At 43.1% G+C, this 18078-nt stretch overlaps 1 protein-coding gene across 16 annotated transcripts in view; it reads right to left on the reverse strand.

Moving 5' to 3' along the window:
- The window catches only part of Ptprt (protein tyrosine phosphatase, receptor type, T), a 1095890-nt gene that overhangs the window by 44219 nt on the left and 1033593 nt on the right, over nt 1–18078 (reverse strand). For all 16 annotated transcript variants that reach the window (NM_001108603.3, NM_001402009.2, XM_087653463.1 and 13 more), the window contains 3 exon segments: nt 1221–1318; nt 2703–2739; nt 12393–12469. In NM_001108603.3, the coding sequence (NP_001102073.2) occupies nt 1221–1318; nt 2703–2739; nt 12393–12469 (212 nt within the window).

Genomic DNA, 18078 nt, shown 5'->3' on the forward strand with positions numbered 1-18078 from the left:
TGGAAGCCATGTTTGTCAACAGGAAGAGGGCGATGTTGACAATATCATGGCTGATGGAAGGGAGAGACCCGCTATGTTGAGGTGGAGGAGAAGCAAGTGGAGACACAGTGCCATCATGTAAGTCCTTGAGGTCCAGCAGAGAAGTGGGAACAGGGCAGGCACTTTTGTTTGGCTTTCAAAAGGTTTTCAACTTATTCCATAGCCTAATCAGTTTTGTGGGTTTTTTTCCTGATAATTTCGTAATAAATATAATTTATTCAGATGACTGTATTCCTCTCCCATCTTTCCCTCATCCCCATCAATCTGCCCTCCCAATTCCTACCACCCCTTTGGCAGTTTGAAAACTTTTGCTTTTGTTTTGTGACTCATTTGCTGGTGGTTTTTGTCCTTCTGAGCATATCCATAGGCTCAAAGAAATAATTCGGCAGCGAGGAATAGTCTTATTTTTCAAACGCAAAGGGAATACGTGAAAATCTCTGAGCCTTGGTGAGTTGTACCTGATGATATTAATATGCTTGATCTGCCCTGCCCAACTCCTTCTCTTCAATGACACATCTTAGTTACAAGTCCCTCCTACCTCCCTTTAAAGCTGAATGTGTCACTTGCTTCTCAGGGACTTCTGGTTGGTTTCCTGCCCTGTCCCTCTATCGTCTTTGCTAGTGCAAGTTCATTCTCTTCTTTCAGGCAAAACCAGGTTCTTTAAAGAGTGTTGGGCTAACAGATGAGGAGGGAAGGTGAGCAAAGGTTTGAGGTGACTTTCTCAGGAAACATCTTCCCAGAAGTGACCTATCAAAGGCAGGTACTTGGTGTTTGTCATATCGGGCTTTGTCATAAGAAATGGCCAATATTCAGCCTTTTGGGGTCAACAAAAACAGCCCTTTCTCTTGGCCAGACCTGATGACAGAAGGGAAGGATGTAAAGATGGTTGCTGATACAAATGAGATTATAGATCTGTAATGTGTTGGCGAGAGAGTTCACATTTGATGGCTTTAATTTCCTCAAAATATGTGAGATGACACTGTCAACGGAGAGAGGACAGAGATGGGATGGGAGAACTGAAGAATAGAATTCTGCTCACTTGTGAAGTAGGAGGAATAGTATCTCCCATCCCTGTAGGCTGCTGAAGGGTGTGGTAGTGCTTTGGAAGCCGGTGGCACTATGCAAGCCCCAAGCATTTGTCTCCACCACCCTCTGCCCACATGACTGAAAGGGAGGCTTACCCTGCCCACTTCCACAAGGTTTGTGACCATGACGATGCTGGCAGAGTTTTCCTGCCAGATCATTCTCCAAAAGTCCTTCACGGTCTCTTGCATTGGACCTGGTAATGGAAAAGGAGATGGGGTTAGAGACTGCAGATACAAAGTGGCTGCTGAAAGGTTTGTCTCTCTTGGCTGTTTAGTCAAGGTTCTACATAGGTGGGCAAGAGTGAGGCCCAGGGAGCCCCAGTGGGATACCAAGGAGCTGAGACGGAGGCTAGAGATGAGCCTTTGGGGGACCAGAACACAGCAGAGATAAGAAAAGGCATATTTTAGATGTTCAGGTTTTACAGTATCCTCATCCTCACCCTCATGCTCAACCCAGCAGCTCCGCTTTTCCCTGATTCAGCACTCTATCTGGCTATTGTGTTCAAGGGACAGCAGGATCTCAAGGAGAGCTAGCAAGAGAATTAGGGTAGGGAGGGTGAAGCTGCCCAAAGCAAGAAGGTGCGATGTTTTGAGTTTGACAAATGCTAGAGACATTCATCTGAAGCTTGACTAGTAAAGGAAGGACTAAAACACAGAAAACAAAGAAGAAAGACAAAAAGGAGAATGGACAGAAAAGCAGAGTGGAAGATAGGACCTGACAGTCCAAAGCAATTTCCTAAGAAATAACTCAATATCCTGGGTCTTTATTGTTTTTAAAATTACAAAAGCAATTTACCCATTTGAAAGAAAATTTGAACAGTATCTTTTTTTCCTGGTCTTTGTGTATACAAATGTATTTGTTGCAATAAGTATCAGGTCTATCATAAGTAATTTTTTCATGTCCTCAAAAATGATATTTTTCATAGTTGCAGAGTTTCCCACAACATGGAGACACCATATGTTTTTTAACCAACGTATCTATTATTGGGCATTTAAGATTTTCCCACTTTTTCCTATTACAGATGGCACGATAACACTGTGAAGAATGCTTTCTAAATGTCAAAGTCCACACGTGTAATTATCTGCAGGGTTCCTGCTGTGGAGGCTTTAAAAGGCATCATCAGTTTTAAGCCTTCCGAGAGCATACTGCCACACTGTGTTCTAGGGCAACTGGTTGCATCTCGTTTGTAGACAAGCACTCATGAAATGGATGGGGACCTCTGCTGGGTGCTACATTGAAGCTTTTGTCTTCTGGTCACCCCATGCATAGTCACTTATCTCATACTGATATTTCCTAGTGACAGCTCTTTCTGCTGCCATTCTAAGCTGGCCTTGTCATGTCCTTGCTCTTCAATGTTCTGGAGGCCAAGCTGCCCTGTCTCTCTGGCTTTTCTATCTGCAAAAGCTCATCCCCTTCCTTCAGGGGAAGCCAGGCTACTATTGGAGAAAGCCTTTGTGAAAACAGAGAGAGGAAGAGTGGCTAATAAGGCTTACTTTGATTTTTGTTTTTAAAATCCCTCTTCCTTGATATCCTTGAGGATATCAAGAGTGACTCCAGAATCAGTCCAAGACACTTACCTTGAGTTGCGATGTAGTGCCGGGGTCGGTGGTACCCCTGCATAGTAAGAGAAAAACACAGTGAAGGGTTTCCATTCAAAGCTTGAAAACAACACAACATGAATACACATCACTTCTCAGATACCTGGTATTCTCCTAGGCAAAGTAAGGGTAGCATCTCAGAGGAATATCAAAGACCATATAAGACTGTGTATGTAGAGCATGTAGACAGTTAGCATTGGCTCTTATTGTGATGACCTATGAGGGGCCCATACAGGTTTTCCATAGGCATTGCTTATGCTCATGCAAACCAAAAATAAAGGGAAGACGGCATTCCAGGTTTATGGTGCACAGCAACCACCACCAAGCCTTTTCTGAGCCATAATCATATGCAGATCCCAATACTAGGCCTAGCACGGGGCACCTGGAGTAGGAAACAGAAAAGGCCAGTTCTTTTTCTGACTGCACAGTGTTAACAATCAGAGCGGAAATAGGAAGGATGTCACATTGTTTCTCTCTGGGGATAGGAAAGTTCTGGGTGCAGAGAGGACCATGTGGAAGTGTGAGCTCTGATAGCCAAGAGCTAATTCAAAGACAAGTTTGTGATTTCCCTAGCTATTTCAGGGTACTCCCCTAAGCCCTCATGAGCTCTGACCTGGAACTAACTTGGTGGCTCATAACATCCTAATCATGAGAGAAGACATTGTAGATGATGCTGTCTTTTCATTGGGAGTGGAATGGAGGGAGCCTCCTCTGTTACAGAGGAACAGTGTCTCTAGTTTATTATATTGAAGAAAAGCTTAAGTTTAGTATCGGTCATCAAACATGATTAGCATTTAGTGACTAGATGGATGGGTGGAGAGATACACAGTTAAATTTTATTGGTTGTATGGTGTGTGTGTGTGTGTGTGTGTGTGTGTGTACATATTTGAATGAATTGTGAATATATGTGTAATATATTAAGGTAAAAAGAAGACACTGGGTGATTTCCTTAATATCTCTCTAGCCTAATATTTGGAGACAGGGTCTCTGACTGAACCTGGATTTCAGTGATTCAGTGAGGGTTTCTGTCCAGTGAGCCTGAGGCATCCTCCCATCAACTTTCTTCCCCTGCTCCAGTGCTAGGATTATAGATGGCCACTATGTGCTCAGGCTTTCTGTGCATGCTACGGGTTCCGAACTCAGTCCTAATGATCATATGACAGGCACCTTACAGGACAGTCTTAGATAGAACGAATTGTTGTTGACACTCCTGGAATACACTTTCCACTTAGGGTTAACTGTCCCTGGAAATCAAAATTTGGTGAATAGCCGTTTCAGTTTAAACCTTGTAAAACAAATGAGAGAAGATGAGGTGTCTCAAGTCTTCCATGAAGAAGTAAGCCAAAAGTGTCCTGGCGTTTTTGGTGGCAGCCCTGGAACCCCGGATCATGTGATGCCTCAAAAATTAATGTATGGGTTTCTTGCACATTTGAAGGTCTTGGTATTTCACTCATCTGGTAAATATTTGGAAGGTTTCTCCCAATTTCTCTTCATACTTTATCTGGAGTACCTACCACCATTGACCAACATTATGACCGTAAACTGTGCAATAGTTAATCTTCATCGTCAACTTGACCAGATTGAGAAATGCTTAGAGGATTAGTGAAAATCCCCATGCCCCAAGTAAGCCTGTCTAGACAGAGTTAGATCACGAAGGCTCTGACCCAAGGAATGGAGTGACTTCTGATAGATTTATAATGTAATCATGTTATTAGGAGAAAGGGGAAAGTAGGAGGCTAAGCCTAGTCAGTGGAACCGGGAGAGTGACCTTGGGGACCCTATCTTATTCTATTCTGTCCTGTTCCTATAATTTACTTTCTGTGCTTCCTGGCTGTGATGTGAATTGTTGTGCTCTGCCATACCCTCTTGTTAAGACAGACTGATTGACATACCTGAAACTGTGAGTCAAAAGAAATATTTCCTCATTAAAATTGCGTTACTCAGATACTTAGTTACAGCAATGAAATAGCCCAACTTATGTGGTTAGATTAACCATACACCATGATTACTGCAAGTGGTCCCATATACTCAGTGAGCACACTCAGTTGACACAACTGACTTCTATAGAAACTATTCTCCAGGACCCTATATAGGCTCAGAGCAAATAGCAAATAAGTGAGCTATGACAAACCAACCAGAAAGACACAGCGTGTGGGTTATATGTACCATAGACCAATTCAGTTGCCTATGTTTGAATTGTGGGCTCTGTCCCAAGTCTGGGTCATTTAGGATAACTTATTTAACTTCTTTGGGTCTCAGATATTTTTATTAAAAGGCTATCAGACTGTTTAAAGTATATTAAATAAGATTTAAAAAGTTAATATATATCAGTTCCTATAATATGTATTGGACACAATTCTAAGATTTCATACTGAGTTTTTGCTTCTATAGTTATATTATTTCTAATTTAGCAAACATTTATTGAGAGCCCTTCGATGATTAACAGTGCTTACTGAATGGTTAGAAATTTCTGGGCAGATGAGCCCTCCCTTGTTAGGAGTAACCAAGCCTTCCCCCAGAACAAACCAACGGAAAGGTGTGTCTGTCACTTCAAATCAAGATGGACAGGGTTGTGACAGTTTGATAGAAGAGTTAGATTCTGAGCATTTTTGAGTAGGTTCAGGAACAGAAAATGGCTCCCTAGAGCCTGGAATGATGAGGTTTCTTGTGTCTACACTCTTTTGTCAGCTATGTCACCAGCCCTCCAACCCCTCCACCCCCAGCCTGGGCCATAGCACCAACCTTTATATGTTTTCCAAGAACTCATTTTTACTTCTGAATCTCATCTACTTTCTACAATGGCGGGCTTCTCGGTATACACTTGAGGGTGTCAGTTTTTTGAGTCTGCATTGACTCTACACTGCTTGCACAGTAATTTCCCAGTGCTTCATGTTAGACCAACCGCACATCTCACCCTCATCGTGAACTTTTCTCCCAACTGTCTCTCTGTGTCCACTCCCTCAATGCACGCATCCTTACTACCCGCGACTTCAGACATGACCTCTTCTGTGATTCAGAGGGAACTCCTTCACCACGATGCTCTTTTCTTGTGAGAGATTCCACAGGGCTTCACATATGCCCCAGTGAATACAGGGATATGAGCAGAACTAAGAGCTTTTGTATTTTTCTTCTCTTCAGTCATGAAACACGCCACTCGGTGCAGCTTTCTGCAAAGGTTGGTCAGCGAGCGGGATGCCATGTATCAGTCTGGTTTTGCATTGGCAAAGATCGTGGAGGGGACTAAGGTTTAGAAGGTTCAAATATACATGAAGGTTAATGGTAAAAATTTCTGGGCAAGAAGTTCACACATCACTTGTGAGGTTGGACTGTGGAGGCTCACTAGTTTGTGCATTTGTTCGTTTGTGTACTCATTTCAGATTCAACCAGCCAGCACCACGGGATTGCCTTCTGCTATTCACAATGCTGGAAATGGGAAAGTGAACCAGGTAGATGTGAGCCCTCCTTTGGAGCAGCTCACAGACACCTACAAGCTGGGATTGTGAACTTCCGAGGGAAGATGTGGGACTCTGTAGAGCACCCATGGGAACTGACTCAGCCATGAAGCAGAGGATGTTCCCTGAGGATGTGATGGTTTAATTAACTTCTAGTTTGGGCCTCTTGACATTCCTGAATTCCCCCCCTTTGAGCCTTCAGCAGTCTGCCTAACCTTCCCATTGCTGTCAAGGACTTACAGAGGCTCTTTGGAAGCAATAGGGACATTTGTCTAGAAGACTTAGCACCAGGGCCCTTTGCCTGTTCCCCTATACTGAAGTGGTTTTTGTGTGTGTGTGTGTGTGTGTGTGTGTGTGTGTGTGTGTGTGTGTGTTTGTTTGTTTGTTTTTCTCTCTCACTCTTGGACTTTTACTTTACTTCCAGTCACTGTCTGAGACAGCAGTTGTCAGGTCTCTGTCTGCTTCTGTCTCCTACTCCCAGTTTCCTTTCTATGCTTCCTTTTTGCATATGCATGGGTTTGTATGTATGTGCACAAGTGTGTGGAGGTACATGCAGACGTGTGTGAAGATGTGTAGAGGCCAGAGGTTGATGTCAGAGGTCTTTATCAATCACTCTTCTCAGTGAACCTGGAGACCACTGACTTGGTTAGACAGGCCAGGAATCTCCACGAAACCTGCCATTTCTACATCCCCAGTGCTGTATTCTAGCAGGGCTGACAAACATGGCTTTTTATGTGAGTGCGAGGGATTAACCTTGGGTTTTCATGGCAAGCACTTTACCAACTGAACCATCTCTCTAGTCCCCTTAACTTCCTTTTCTTCAAAACACAAATCACCAGATGGCTTATTCATTTACACCCTTGTCTATCTCCTCCCATGTTCAAAAGTACTGGGCAGGACTGAACCTGGCTTGCTTGAGGCTATGCTCTCAAACACTGAAATGTTTGTCTTGGCTGCCAACCTTGGCATGCCACGTGCCTGTCCTCATGCTGCATCTAAGCAAAAAAGACCTTCTCTGGACTCCAGAAACCCACACAGTCCCCAGAGGAGAAAAATTCAAACCACGAGGTTCCTTCAGCAATGGAGATAAAAGGAAATGTATTGCTTAAATGGGTCTCCTCTGGGGATTCACCAAGAGTGAGTGCAGAAAACTTCCTAACCTTAAAAGAACTTTCAGTTCATTTAAGTCCTACCAACACAGCACACAGAGTGACTGCAAACCAGCACCGGGCCTGCCTCCATCTGTCCGTGAACAATCGGAAGGAGGTTTGCATCCAAAACACATTTATCTCACTCTGCACTCCTGCATCTGTTACTTACTGTGGACCCAGCTATGATATTTATTTCCAGGCTGGTAATTTATAACAGAATCAAGTGGCCAATACATTTTCCGGTATGCAAACAAACATGCCAGTGGGCTGGTTCTGACAGCAGCATACCACGGCCTCCAGAGGCTCCGTCAGGGTTGGCCTCATCCAGCTCATTATCCAAAAAGAGTCATTTTAATAAATTGTCAAGATTCAATTGTGGAGAAGGGACTCTAGCTCAAATAGCCAGCTCTTGTCTTTGGGCTAGTGTAGAGACCAGGGTAAAGCAGCAAAGGCTAGATAGCTCCTCCCCCCTCCTGCAACCTGGACTCTGTTAGTTATCAGGATTCCCCAGGAGAACGCAGGAATACAGTTCTACTGGAATTTCAAGTAGGCTCACAGTTAATGAGATTTTCCTTTCCCTGCCCCATATTGGTAACATCACGAGAGTACTTGTCTCTCTATATCTTTTTGTCCCTGCTCTTCTCCTATTGTCCTTCCTGCACTTTGTTCTGTGTCACGGGAGGTGACCATGTTGGGGATTGATTCCATTGCTTTGAATTAATCTGGCCCTCCAAAATTGGTAATCTGCATGACCAAACACTGAAGGTCCTTGTCTCCAGTTGGTTTTTGATCGATCAATTAAGAGTCAACAGCCAATGGCTGTGCAGAAGTGGGACCTTTAGATTTATGCAAGCTAGGAACTGAGAGAAAGGAAGGAGAGAATCCTCATGACTTGGGGGAGAAGGATAGAATAAAAGAGCTGCAGGGGAGAAAGCCAACCAGTCACTTGACACTTACCTGATTGGGCAGAGGGCAGCAGGGGAAGGTTTAGGAGTCTCAGGAGTATCAGAAGCGAGCATTTGCTAGCAGGGGAAGGTTTAGGAGTGCCCAGTCTTTGAGTTAGTCATGACGTGTCAAAAATTAACTGACGTGTGTGTGTGTGTGTGTGTGTATGTGTCTGTGTCTGTGTCTGTGTCTGTGTCTGTGTCTGTATCTTTCCTTTGCAAATCCAGATAGCTCCTGGGCACATGCATGGGTGCGACTTACCGGGAGCCAAAGCAGTTTAGCCAATTACTGCTACATGACTGTGCTAATTGCAATATAGGCTCCCATGTCTTATGGGTTCTAGGTGGCATTTTCTAACTAGGAGAAGTAGCAGAAGCTCAGAGGCCAGTTGGAGATTGGGGCATACACCCATTTGGGTTCTTTTTCTGCCATGCCAGCAATGGCTGGCTTCTCCTTGGCAAGAGCAAGACAGCTTGATCCTTACAGTATCCTTACGGATCTATTCCATTTATAGCCACTCTCTTATCTAGCCACAGGACTGCTGAGATCTCTGCTATTTCTAGCCTCAAGATGCCCCACACAGTCCAGTTGGTTAGCCTGCTCCAATACTATTCAGGCTCTCACTAATCATTCCCTGGTTGATACCTGTGAGCCAGCTTGTTTCCTCTCGGAACCCTGATAGGTACTTTATAGTAATTACCACATACTTGCGGGCTGGCATCTTTAAATTGTATCGTGTAGCTATCAGAATGAATAAATACTTATAGTCACAAAGCTAGTCATCAGAAAGACCTGTATTCAACAGACCCAACAAGGATGGGATTCATGACTATAGTCTCATTAGTCCCTGATCCTAACCACTGAGACACAGCTCAGAGCCTGACACTACCTATTAGGACAGCATGTGGTAGAGACATTTGGCCTGTCTGTCCAATCTACTTCTTATAAAGAGAGGGAGGAGACTGTGCTGTATGCTTGCTGTGAAGAGAATTAGAGTCTAGCTGTGTGACCTAGGGCAGTGCTCTTAACTTCAATACCTGGTTTCCTCTCTTTAAAGGCTGGCAAAACAATTCATAATGATATAACAGGACAGAAATTACAGACCTGATTAGGACTGGTACTGTAGAGTCACTTGCATTCAGAGCAATTTCACTTGTTGTCTATACGACATGAAAATTTCTCAGTTCTACATGTGGTCAGCCAATCACTATACTATAGATGGGGTGAACACCTAGAAAAAGCATTTTTATGGAGTTTCCATTTAGATATTAAATACTAGATAGATATCACATCTTGGGTACATGAGACTACGCATGTGCTATATATCTGTAGGACTCTAATACGATCTGATCACAGTCAAGGTGGGGAAGAAAAGAACCAGTCCAACCTGAATCAACATGTGCTAACTGAGTGTCCACTAAATGGAGGCTATGGGATGTCAGAACCAGAGGATTGAGCACTGGGTTGGGACACTCAGCTATGGTTCATACCCAGGTTGTGTTCAGATATACGACATTGGATAAACTTTGCAATTTCTTTCAGTCTCAGTTTCCCCATCTGCAAAGTGTGAGTGATAAGAACTACTGTGAAGTGTTACTAAGGAGTCTTAGTAAGTTGACTCACTTAAAGCATACCACGCAGGGTCAAGAGTGACTCATAATAGCCAAATAACATTGTTGCTGATATTATTATTAGAAGAAACAGAGTTTAGCACTCCTGATTTAAACTGTAGCTCCTCCATCTGTGATTCTGGATATGTGTTACGTAACCTTGAGAGACCTAGCATCATCTGGCAATGGGTACTTAGAGGTAGTTATCCAGTGACGTTGAATTACTACTTAGGGTAATGTACTGGTGCATGAGAAGCAATCACTAATTCTTAGATTTCTTGCACTGGTTCTTTGTTACTTTCTGAGGCAAGACTGAGAAGTCATTTCCTTCAAGAAGCTTTTCATCAGATTCCCTTTTGAGGCTTCAGTCTGATAGCCCCTTTTCTGGAAGGTCTGTCCTCATCTAACCCCTCTTACCAAAAAGCATTTCTAAAACACAGTGGAAGGCTGGCTTGGTATTAGCAAAATGAATATTACAGAGGAAAGTAAATTCTTGGAGCAACATGCTCATGCTGGAGACAAGCAGCTCACAACCGAATCCCTCCTCATGGAATCATCTAAAGGGTGACAGAGACAGAGAATATTGTTTTTTATTTCTGCTGAAGCTCTAGTTCCAGGTCTTGGCCACATAGTAGGTCCTTTGTTAGGCAAGACCCAGTAGGGAAGAGGAAAGTACCATGGGCATTTCGAACAGAGGAAATTCAACATGGAGAATTGGTATTACAGTTTCTAGGGAAGTATGACGGCAGAGAGGAACCATGGGTCAACCTTAAGATAAGCAGTCCCTAGAGACCCTAGAGGAACAATGAATAAAAGTCCAGGATCTGAGGCTGCCTGGAAGGAGCTGAAACTCAAACTGATGGAAGCTGGAAGTGTAGATGGAACGTGGTCACTAAGGAACAGAGCAGAGGTGCCTCGGTTTCCCTCTTCCAGTCGTCCCTGGGTGTCTTATCAGCCCCTCTTATTGAGAAAGCTTTCATCCTTCCCGAACACTGTGCTCCTCTCACAAGTGCACAATCACTACCATGTGCAAAGCAAAAGAGAGTAGAGAGGGTCAAAAGGATGACCAGACAGATGACCCACACTTGACTGAAGTACCTTTAGAACTATGCTTTTGCTGGGTGCTTCTATTCACATAATGAAGGCTAGAAACCTCTAGCAACTCAGGCATGCAAGGCTCTATGTTGGTGGTCACCCTTAGGTCAGTCACATTTACCTAACTATAATCAAGATAGGGGAGAAAAGGGAGGAGCCAAACCAATCTCGGCTGGATCGGCATCTGCTGGCCAAGTGTTCACTCTGTGTGAAGTGTGAGGTGTATCAGATTCAAGGCTCATGAAATACTTGTTGAACCAATGAACTGTCTGGCTGAGGCTATGTTATAAGAAAATTCACAAGACTTTTGACTATACTTCCTTGATAGCTGGTCTATAAATATATTTGAGCGACCAGTGGGAATCTCTTCAGTCATTTTTCAAGGTCTCTGGGCTCTGAGCTGAGACCCGGAGACATCAACTTGGATCAGTAATGCTGGGATGCCCACGTGGTAAGAGTGGTCATTGTTCTTTTGTAGACCCCTTCACTTCTGTGCACACTCTGAGTGTCTTGGTAGTGTATGGAATGTGGGAACAGCCTCTCTCCTACTTGGCTGTAAATTCCAGACTCTCCTCTCTCTGATCTACTTTCCTCCAGTAGCAGATAAATTATGAAGCTTAATAATGAATGGGGTCTCTCATGTTTAAACACCTTCAAGCATTTCCAGCAAAAGCAGTTTTCTCTTGCTTTCAGAGTTCAACCTTCTAAGCCATCAAGGATCTCATGCCAATCCCATCTCCGGTATTCCCACCGGTATTCCGGTATAGTTTCTACTACCCTCAGACAGAGATAATGCATATTTCTTCCCAGGTGCTTTCCTCTCGGCAAGAGCAATTCTCTAACCAAAGGCCCCTCATTTCTCACTTTGATTTTGAAGTTTATTTACACTTGAAGCTTGGGCTCACATCATTTTTTGCATTCTTAAGGGAAGATGTGATAATTTCCTACCTCTGAATCCTGACAGTATTTTATCTGAACCTATACCAATCATCACGTTCTAATTTACCCTAGTTTACCCACAGATGCATATAGCCTATCTCTCTCTTCTGGTGATTTTGAGGGTAGAGACCCTGACATTTTAAGCTTTATGGGCCTCACAATATTTCGCCCATGATAATAACTTTGAATATTTTGCTGCATCAGTGGTTGTACCTTCAAATGAATGACTGAGTAGACAGACACATAGAAATTAATACACGAGATGAATACATAAGACCAGGAGTTACCCTGGGACTCCAGAGAGCAGAGAGCTTTGGTTGGATAATCAACTGCATCACATGAACTAAGGAAGAGATATACCACTTTGGAGACGCTTTGACTACCTTCTAGTAGACAGGTTAAAGACAGCTCGTAAGTCAGATCTCAAGCCTGGACAGTCAGTAGCTCAGAGCTGCTTAACTCCATCAAGATACTCACATCAATGTAGTTGGCATTGATGTAGTCTGAGTGAGGGTCTCCATCCAGCACCAACAGCCTCACTCGGGAGTGGTCATCTGTAGAGAGGACAAAAAGCAGGCAGTGGTTGATGAGAAGCTGTGGGGTGGGGGTGGGGTCAGTATTTTTCTCCATTAGAGTTGCCTCTGATTAGTTCCTGTATACCAGCTACCGTACCATTTCTCACAGTTAAGCTATCTGTGGATGAAGAAGTAGAGATACTGAGAGGGGACAGATCTGAAAAAGGACCTCTTCTCTACTTCCTACTTTGATGATGTTTCCACCATCATCTGAGCAGGTGTGTCAGCTAACTGCAGCTTAGCGATTTCATCATTAAATTTGCAAATGGAAACGCCTGCTCTGGGGGACAAAACAAGGGCAGCTGACCTAGGTACATTCATTTACGTAAAGTCATGGAGTCTGAATGAATATGCTTCATTTACCTGCTTGCTTAAAACCAGCACGTTTACCTGTTTACCGTGGACACCAACTACTTTATGTTTGTCTCTTGGAGCACTGGGGCAGACAGGTTGTTGGTAATGTATTGTTATCAATGCCACCACTAAACTGAGGACTAAATCATTAGAAAAGAGGTCATCAGTAACTCAAAATCATGTTACTGAAGATGCCTTTTCAAACACAATCCAGGCATAAACAAGATTATGGGCTTTAGTCGATAACATGCTTGCTTCAAATAACACCAAGTTAGAAATCACTTAAATGGCACATCAGAAAAGGCTGGATAATCCTTTGCAATTAATTAAAGTCAATCCTGACATGCTAATATACACATGCTAAGGAACATCTTGATTGGGTCTGCTGGAAAGGAAGGATCCTCAGTCTGCTACCTGGATCATTGTGAACCTGCTATTGCATGCCCTGCCCCCAACAATTCCTTCCTACTCCAGGGCAGAGAAGGGATCACAGTCAGTGGAATAGAGAGGTATGGGCATCCTAAGTCCTCCTAGGGTTAAGGAGGACAACCAGCATTTCCTTTTGGACATCTACAGTACCCCTCAGTTTATAAACACATTTGCTAGTACTAACTGAACTTTCTTGAGATAAAGGCATTAGCTACCTTGTTCCTTGTTCCATCCCTTGAATCCCTAAAGGGGCTTAGCTCACAGGAGGCACTCACTGAGTGTATACATGAATGAGCTCATTGCGTGTTCTCAGTGACCTCAGGAAAGAGGCAGAATGATGCCTTTAGTCCTTGTTACAAACGAGCAAACAGAGGCTCATGAAAATTGGCCACGTGACCACTGAATAAGGGAACATAAAAAAGTTGGGGCCTGTTAACTCTGAGTTCACATACTCCTTCTTTCGAAGGGCTCTAAGTAGGAGCTAGAAACCATGTGAGTATTTGCAGCAGGAGATAAGCTAGAGAAGTTGTTAGTTGAGTGATGGAAGAAACTTTTAAGAAGTGAGATAATTTAGAAAAGCAACAAGGGGTCCCTACCCTTGCAGGACATGAGGTGACATTTTCAGATCTCTAGAGTTGGGAAAAATTGCTATGACTGGGATCAGTGTGGACTTCTTTGGTAGGAATTGGACACAAGGAGAATTCCTGGTTGCAAAGAAGTCATCTTGAACCGGTCAGCTCTTTGCAATGTGACATCACCTAAAAGGCCAGGAATTGGTCCAGCTATGAGCAAACCGGGCCCTGGGCTGGTATAAGACACTCCTATCTATTAGCTCAGAATCAGTTATGAGCACCAACAGACAGCAACTACCATGCTTGGATGCCTTTTTTTTTAATTCTCCAAGGAGGAAAAATTTTAGTAGAAGCCACTAGAAGGAGGAGTAAGCAGGCAGCAACTCTTAGTAGGTATGAGATGGAGATGTGGGATATGAGGCGAGGAGAATTTGAACTTAAAACTTTACTGAAAGTCTTAAGAGTCCCCAATACTAAATACATTAGCTTATTCCCTTTTCCCTCAAAACAGTTCTTCATCTTACTACGGTCACGGTAATGTGCTATTATGATTCTCTCTTTACAGGAAGGAAGTAGGGCTCACCAGAGGTTAAGCACTTCTGCAGATTAGAAAGCTACTCCCTTACTGATACAGATGAGGACGCTTCTAGCTAATGATCAGACTGAGCATGGAGACCCCAATGGGGGAGTTACAGAAAGGACTGAGGAGCTGAAGGGGTTTGCAGCCCAATAGGAAAAACAACTATATCAACCAACCAGACCCCTCAGAGCTCCCAGGGTCTAAACCACCAACCAAAGAATACACATGGAGGGACCCCATGGTTCCAGCTGCATAGGTAGCAGAGAATGGCATTATCTGGTATGAACAGGACGAGAGACCATTGCTTCTTTGAAGGCTGGTTTCCCCAGTGCAAGGGAATGCCAGGGTGCTGAGGTGGGAGTGGGTGGGTGAGAGGGGGAGCATCCTCATAGAAGCAGGGGTAGGGGGGGAAGGGAGAGGGAGGAACTGGGAACAGGGATAAAATGGAAATGTAAATACATAAAATATCCAATAAAAAAGTCTGTATTTTAAACTTAAAAAAAAAGATCCATTCTGCTCTACCAACATGATTACTATCTTTGAGAATGCTCCCCAATCCACAGCCCTCAGTACCAAAGAGAGGGGGACTCCCTGGGGATGGCCATTTAGCAGGACTGGAACCTGACTCTGACACAGGCTATCAAGCCCTCTTACCAGCAGTTACAGAATCTGTAAGTCTCAGAAAAGGGAGATGCATGTTCTTTTTCTATTCAGCATTCTTATTAATGACTTAGTGGTTCAAAATCTTTTTTATTTATAAGACTGATGAATTGCCTGCTATACTAAGGAGGCAGATCAAAATCTCCTTACTTACTGAATTATGCTTGCCTGGAGACCATAACAGTGGGAACAGAGATTCTGGCTTAAAATGCTGAAAGGATATTTTTCAATGCATAAAATAAAAACAATACATATATCCAAAAGCAAAAATCATTAGAAACAAAGCAAAAGACAGAAACTATTTCTAGTCAAATGTCCTTAAACATTAAATGTGTCTCTAACCATCAGGGTATCTACCGATATTTATATTTATTTATGAAGAACATATTTGTTGAGTACCTACTTTGTGCCAGACTAGCTGAAGGAAATAAGAAAGAGTTACAGCAAGTGAGCTTCGTCCTTAAGGATTCTGGGTAATTTGTTCAAGGAGATGAGTCATGAATAGAAGTGAGTCATCCAGGTATGGAAAGCAAGAAATAGATAGCTCTGTGTACCAAAATGTGACCAAGGAACTTAAAACGAGGAAGGTTTGATCCATGGGCATCAAGGAAGTCTTTCTCTTAGAGAAAAACATGAAAGAGGGGATCCCAAAAGAGCCAAGGCATTGTAATAGGTTCAGTGGTGGTTGGGTTGGGAAGAGTCTTTTGTTCTGGGATCACTGACTGTGAAAGGCAACAATAACAATGGAGACAGAGGAGAAAGACACATTAGAGCAGTGTATTCTCCATGCCACATTAAAGCACCAAGACTCAAAGAGCTAGGGAGTTGCAAATTTAAACAGCAAAATAATTACATATTATAACAGTGGCAAAATGCTTGCCAACGCTTGTATCAGGAATGCTCCCCCATTCACTTCTGGTGAAAATACACAGTAGGACCATTTCATACAATATTAAGAATCCATTCACCATGTGATCCAGCAATTACATTCTTTGGTATTTACACAATGTACTGCAATCTTATGTCTACATAAAAAACCCTACCCAAATGTTTACAGCACATTTAGTCACGATTGTAAAAACATGGAAACAACCAAACATATCCTCAGTAAGGAAACTGGATAAATACAGGGTGATATAGCTACATGCTGGAATATTATTCAGTGATAAAAAGAAATGAACTCGAATGTTATAAAGGACACGGAAGAGACTTAAACCCATATTGTTAAGTGATAGAAGCCAAACTGGAAAGGCTACATTGAATGTTGCGTCTACATATTGTTCTAACTATGTAATACTCCAAAACAGGCAAAAACAAAACAAAACAAAACAAAATCGTGGCGTCTATAGAAACCTCAGTCATTGGCAGAGGCTTAGAAGAGGAGGAAGGAAGTTTAAGTAGGTTGAATAAGGGGGATGTTTAGGGAGAGGAAATTATTTTATAAAATACTATAATTGGAATATATGCATTTTTCTGGAACTGAACAACACACAGGGCAAGCCCTAGTGTAAATTATGAACTTGAACTAATAAGAATGGACCAATGTTGGTTCATCAGCTGCAGCACATGTTCTGCACTAATGTGAAAGTGTTGGTGAAAGGGAAACATGTAAGTGGTGCACAATTCTACACCCGCCACTCCGACTCTCTATAAAGCTAAAAATTGCTCCTAAGGAAATAAAGGATAGTGCCAGGCATACAGCAGGGACTCAATAAATGGAGGTTTGGGGCTGCGTATGGGGTGGATAGTGGGGTGGCAGCAGAGACAACCTAGAAAGCTGATGTTTCCCCATCTGTGCATCCGCCCAGAGACGAATCTCTTTATCTGCAGAGGACGAGAGTGATGTATGCGTTCCTTAGAGGACACAATTGGGATCCAGGTCTACCAGAAAGGCAATGCAAAGAGTGGCGGTGGCCTCATGGTTTATTTATCTGTTCTGGGAAATGCTAATATTATTCTGTGTCCCTTTCTTCTTCTAACTTTATGTAATTAGAAAGATAAAAATTCTGTTTACTCACATGCACACGGAGAAGGATGGAGCAGCCAACGATGGGAAGGAGCTTATACAAGGCAATTTACAAGCAGCCCAGAGTGTTCATTATGCTCTATCTACATTTTGCAAGCTCGAAAAACAGCTAATTTAGCATGCAGTGTTTGAGAGTCAAGACAAAGGGAAGAGTTATGAAGAGTCATGTGGAGGAGGAGAAGCTCCCCAACTGTGAGGGGAGATGGAAGTGCAGGAGCTTGGATCCCCCAGGTTCCCTGAGGAGGTGGGAAGCAGGAACAAAATAACCATTGGTAGCTGATAGAGGGGATAGGAAGGACGTGGAGATGTCCCATGAACACATCTGCAGGGGTGGGAGGACATCGCCCTCTCCGTTCAATCTATCTGTTTCTTTAGAATGCGGACCAATGGTATGCTGATAAATGTTTTATACACTCTCTAAGGGAAAACGTTGTGAGGTATCATGACTACTGATTTCTGGGCTATAAATATTCCCACTATCACCAATTTCAAACTGCAGATATTAAGATTCTGTTGAAAACTTTGCTTTTGTTCACTGACATGGCTCAGATAGAGTACATCACTAACAGAGACTCTAATCATACCCCACAAAGCCACACATGCCCAGATTGCCTGGGAACCTACCACCTTGTCATTTTCCCCTCGCCACACCCTGCCCTGATAACCTTGGCCCTTAACTTGCTCGAATATACTGTGTTTGTTGTGGTCACAGACCCTTTACATGTTCTAAGGCACACATTCATCTAAGACAGTGCATTCAGATCACATCTTCTTCTCTTCATAGCTGAACCCTCATCATACCTGTAGTCCCAGCCTGTCCTGCCCCAAGATTGACAGCCAATTCTTGTCTTTATCAGAAGAGAACTGAAGAATTGGCTAAGTTATAAAAGCAGACCCGAGACTCCCCAGTCTCCAGCTATATCATCATACCACTTGGCTTAGGTCACAACTTTCCTTGAACCTTGAT

The sequence above is a fragment of the Rattus norvegicus genome, chromosome 3, assembly GCF_021556685.1.
Source record: "Rattus norvegicus strain SHRSP/BbbUtx chromosome 3, alternate assembly SHRSP_T2T, whole genome shotgun sequence".
NCBI classification, from domain to species: Eukaryota; Metazoa; Chordata; class Mammalia; order Rodentia; family Muridae; genus Rattus; species Rattus norvegicus.